The following is a 4,903-nucleotide window of genomic DNA, read 5'->3' as shown; positions in this document are numbered from 1 at the left end:
CCGCAATTATATTAATACTTTCACTTTTTTCTTTCTTTTTCTTTTTTTTTTTTTTTGGTTTCGAATCGATGCAAATATTTCTTTTTAAATTTCGTTTATTTTTATTTCTTTAACTTCTCTTATTTTAGGGGCAGGGAAAAGAGAGTAATAATAAGAATTGTTGATCTTTCGGAGTGGATATCCTTGAGAGTCCGTTCGACTCGACGATATCCAGAGAATTTCACTCTTGAATATAATCGTTTTATACGGACGACGAAATGGAATTTTCGAAAGTCTAGCGTTCTTCTTTATTTCTAATTTCTGCGAATTATCTACCATTAACAAGATTCTCTTACAAACATTTTCAAGTAACGCAAGATGTATTCAAAATATTTCCTTAATTTTTAATTCTCGTACGAACTCGAAAGTCGTCTTAACGCGAAAATTTACTTCACGGAATACAATTGCCTAATAATAATCTGAACACTCTCTCTCTCTATATATATATATATATACATATCAAGATACGATCTCAAAATCACGGGTACTCATTAAGTAATCGCGGATGGGAATAGAGAGGAAAAGAAAAAGAAAAAAAAACCTCTTTCAACGATCCGTTTTGTAAAATTAAAAAAGAAAGAAAGAAAGAAAGAGAAAACCGACAACAAAACGCTTTTACATACGACATCAAAACTCGCTAATTAAGCAATCGTATATAACGGAGACGAAGAAAACGAAAAAGTTTCTCCCGATTACTCCGCTCGCCGTATACGCTTATTACACGAGTTTTGAAACAAGAATGGGCTGGTAGAGGCAACTTTTCGTTTCTTTCTCGATAATCTTCTAACCGGCGGCGTCTGCATACTCCTCTCTCTCTCTCTCTCTCTCTCTCTCTCCGGGCGATGATAATGCACGGCGAAGAATAATCTAATGTAATACAGGACTTTTAACTCCCACCCGCTGTTTCACCTTATCTACCGGCCGATTACGTCGTAGGAAACTAATTGCCTAGATTAGCCTATTGCGGTGCGCTTGATTAAAAGCTGTGCAAGCGAACGAGAGGCAGCGTCCCGAGATCCTCCGCGCCTCTGGTCTCGCGATACCACGCTCCGTAATCGCTTCTACCCTCGCGCTCCAATATCTTGGCGACGCGCCGTTTTTCCGGATTCGTTTACGCCTATTACTCCTATCCAAGCGAAAATTATATCCAACGCGATTACGATGTACAATTCGCAAGGGATAAGATCTTAATGATTTCTTTAATGGAGGATGAATATTTGTATCGATATTTGCGTTGATCGTATTACGATTGATCGAGGAATCGCAAATATATCTTGATATCTTATTAGTCTATTCATTCGAAAGTTATATCTATTACGAAATTACGATGTAATTTATGGATAGGAGGAAAAAATAGGAGGAAAAAAGGTGACTAAAGTTTAATAAAATGAATATCAATATTTGTTAATCATCGAGGAATCGAAAATATCTTGACTATTATCCAAAACTTATATCGAGGCAATTATGATATTATTTAAGAAAAAGAAAAAAGTTTTTAAAGTTTTCTTTAATGGAGAACGAATATCAATATTAATCATCGAGGAATCGAAAATATCTTGACGCCTATTATCCAAAACTTATATCGAGGCAATTATGATATTATTCAAGGAGAAGAAAAAAGTTCTTAAAATTCTTTAATTGAGGACGAATATCACTATTTGTTAATCATCGAGGAATCGAAAATATCTTGACGCCTATTATCCAAAACTTATATCGAGGCAATTGCGATATTTTTCAAAAAGAAAAAAAGTTCTTAAAGTTTTCTTTATGGAGGAATATCAATATTAATCATANGGAATCGAAAATATCTTGACGCCTATTATCCAAAACTTATATCGAGGCAATTATGATATTATTCAAGGAGAAGAAAAAAGTTCTTAAAATTCTTTAATTGAGGACGAATATCAATATTTGTTAATCATCGAGGAATCGAAAATATCTTGACGCCTATTATCCAAAACTTATATCGAGGCAATTATGATATTATTCAAGGAGAAGAAAAAAGTTCTTAAAATTCTTTAATTGAGGACGAATATCAATATTTGTTAATCATCGAGGAATCGAAAATATCTTGACGCCTATTATCCAAAACTTATATCGAGGCAATTATGATATTATTTAAGGAGAAAAAAAAAAGTTTTTAAAGTTTTCTTTAACGGAGGACGAATATCAATATTTGTTAATCGTATGTCGAGGAATCGAAAATTTAGCGCTCGAATCGTGACTATTTTTATAGATTCGTTTACGCTTATTACTTTTCCACGTGAAAATTACATCGACGGGAAAATTAGAATAGGGGAGAGGAAAATTAAAGATGAATGATTCTTGATGAAACTTTCTTTAACGGGAACATTAATTTCTCTAAATGCACTCTTAGATTGGAACTTTATCGGAAAGTGATTAATTCTAGCCGAATAAGTATCTTCGATATCCAATAAACGTATTCCACTTCTCCACGCACGAGAAGCCTTCCAAAACTGTTCCAAAAAAGCGGTTTACACATTGGAAAGGCGTTTGAAAACGGAGTAATGGTCGAAAGTATGGGGGAGACGAGTGTCGCCACGAGGCGAAATGCGGAGAGGATGGAGAGAGAATTGTGTTAACAGCGGTGACAAGGAATAAGTTGGGCAAACATCGGCGCGATCCTCAAATATCGGCGGCGTCCTCTTTGATCGTGCGGTGCGCCGTTAGACACTCGCGCGAGTCCACTCTTTGCTCTCTCTCACCTTTTCCACTATTTATGTATTATCGCCGATCCCTGGTCCCGATCCGTGTGCGCTTTTGCCCGCGCCACGGCCACCACCGATCCCCGTTTTCCACGAACCTCGTGCCCGCCAGGGATGGCTGCCGCCCCATTCATAAAAACCGACTTACACTCGCGAGTCACGTAGCGACGAGCGGCGAGGATCGGTCTCCACGATTTCGATACGGCCGTCCACACAAGCACCGTTTCTTCTTCGCGACCTTATTATGCCGCGTCGGTTACACCTTTGATTTCTCATCCCCTTGACGCGTTCCTCGAACGATGCTCGAGCACCTCGAGGTTATCGTCGTTTTCTTTTTCGAAATTCACGGTGGATTGGACAGCGTTGCGTTGTGCAATTAACGATAGAATTATTCGATAATTTAAGGATTATCGATCGTTTCCCGCTTCGAAGGATGGAAACGATTTTCTACGCTCTTTGCACAAGATTGTTTAAAGGAAAGATGAATATGAATAATAATCCGTGGAGCGGAGAAGGGAAAAGGGAAAGATTTCAATAGATTTCAATATTTCGATTCTAATAAATCCAAACGTGAGAACGAGAATGAGAGCGCGAAAAATACGTAAAGCCATACGATGATGCTTCGAGTTTAAGATTGTTTACCTTAAGCGAGATATCGAACAGAAAGGGAGGATAACGCGAATTTTCTGAAACGTGTCCGAAAAGCACACGGCGGAGGCGATCGCGCCGAGATACGGCCGAGCAGAGATAATGGAAGCGCAGGTGCTCAAAGCTTTCTCGACGATAATCGACGAGAAATACCGACCGTGATTTCGGTCGGTTGGTTTAGGAAACCGTCCGCCTTATGCGAGACCCGTAGGCCAGTTTACCTACGATACGACGTACCTGCCCTCCAGTGATAAATTTCACCTCGCCTCTCGCACAGGTGGACAGGTGGATGCCAATTTCTCTCTCTCTTATTCTCTCTTCCCCTCTCCCTTTTTTTCTTTCCCCATCTTTTTTTTTTTTTTTTTTCGTTTCATTTCTATGGATCTCAGTGGCAGATCGACGAGATTACGAGAGCATTACGACCAACGTTTCTAATTAGACGCCATCTGACGCCATTTTTTTCTATCATCATTACATCGTCTTATCTCCGATCGGTTTCTTTCTTTCCGCTCCACGTTTCAATCCTCTCCAATATCGTTTATTATTTTATTCGAGAAATGTTTTTTTCCCTTTCTTCTTCTTTTTTTCTTTAACAAATTTCGGAAGCAAGGAGGACGTTACTCCTCTCGATCGACGGGGACAAAGAGTTGGAAGAAGGTCGGGCGAGCATTATTGTGACGGTGCGCGCCGTTGACGGGTGGTCGAATCGGTACGCGACGACGAGGCCGTGTCTCGATTCGACGAAAAAAGGCGAACACATCCTTGGCGGCGCTTATTATTCATAAGAAAGGCAAATTCTGAATAAATCATAGGAACGTCGATGGTGGTGGGGCGCTCGTGACGTCTAGAAACGCGATCGCGAATGCACGCCGTGTCTCGTTGCAGCAGGTGCGCATCTCCTCTCCTCGTCCACCGTTTGCAGCACGCGCTGTATCGCCAGCGACCACGTTTCCCAATTATCCTCCCGATCGATCGAAAAATCACTTCATCGATCAATTAACGAAATAACCTATTGAAAATAATTTCCGTAGGACGAGATTTGGATCTTCGTCCCCGAATCTTTTTTCCCCTCGAATTTATATATAAATCACTTTCCAAAATCCAATATCATAAAGTACTCAACTTCAATTCAACTAACTTTCCCCCGATACGAGACCCTTAGCTTCGATCGTCTTCGAATCTCGATCTCGATCTCGAAATGAATCGTGATCGATTAAAGAAAAAAAAAAAAAAAGAAAGGAAAGAAAGAAAGGAGGAGTGGGGGAGAAAAGGGATCCAGTTTGAAAGTGGATCGGCGCTTCGAGGTTGGTGGTTAGGTTCACGGAGGTCAGAGACTGTAGGTGATCTGGCCGGAGGGTACGAACCCGGGGCATGTAGGCCGGAAGTAACGTCACACCCGCGTGGCTCTGAATGCGCATACCGGATGTGTGGCATCGGCTCCCCATCAGAACCATCAACATCACATTCACAATTCTTGCACATCGCCGCCT

At 40.5% G+C, this 4,903-nt stretch overlaps 1 protein-coding gene across 1 annotated transcript in view; it reads right to left on the bottom strand.

The window, feature by feature from the left end:
• LOC102671451 (ETS-like protein pointed) overlaps nt 1–4,903 on the bottom strand; it is a 112,778-nt gene that overhangs the window by 26,074 nt on the left and 81,801 nt on the right. The window contains exon 5 of the mRNA XM_006619092.2: nt 4,834–4,901. Coding sequence (XP_006619155.2) covers nt 4,834–4,901 — 68 coding nt within the window. The remainder of the gene's footprint in view (nt 1–4,833; nt 4,902–4,903) is intronic.

This window comes from Apis dorsata, unplaced genomic scaffold (assembly GCF_000469605.1).
Source record: "Apis dorsata unplaced genomic scaffold, Apis dorsata 1.3 scaffold_390, whole genome shotgun sequence".
In the NCBI taxonomy this organism is placed as follows: Eukaryota; Metazoa; Arthropoda; class Insecta; order Hymenoptera; family Apidae; genus Apis; species Apis dorsata.
The sequence above is the reverse complement of the archived record's forward strand: the minus strand, read 5'-3'. Positions and strand labels throughout refer to the sequence as shown.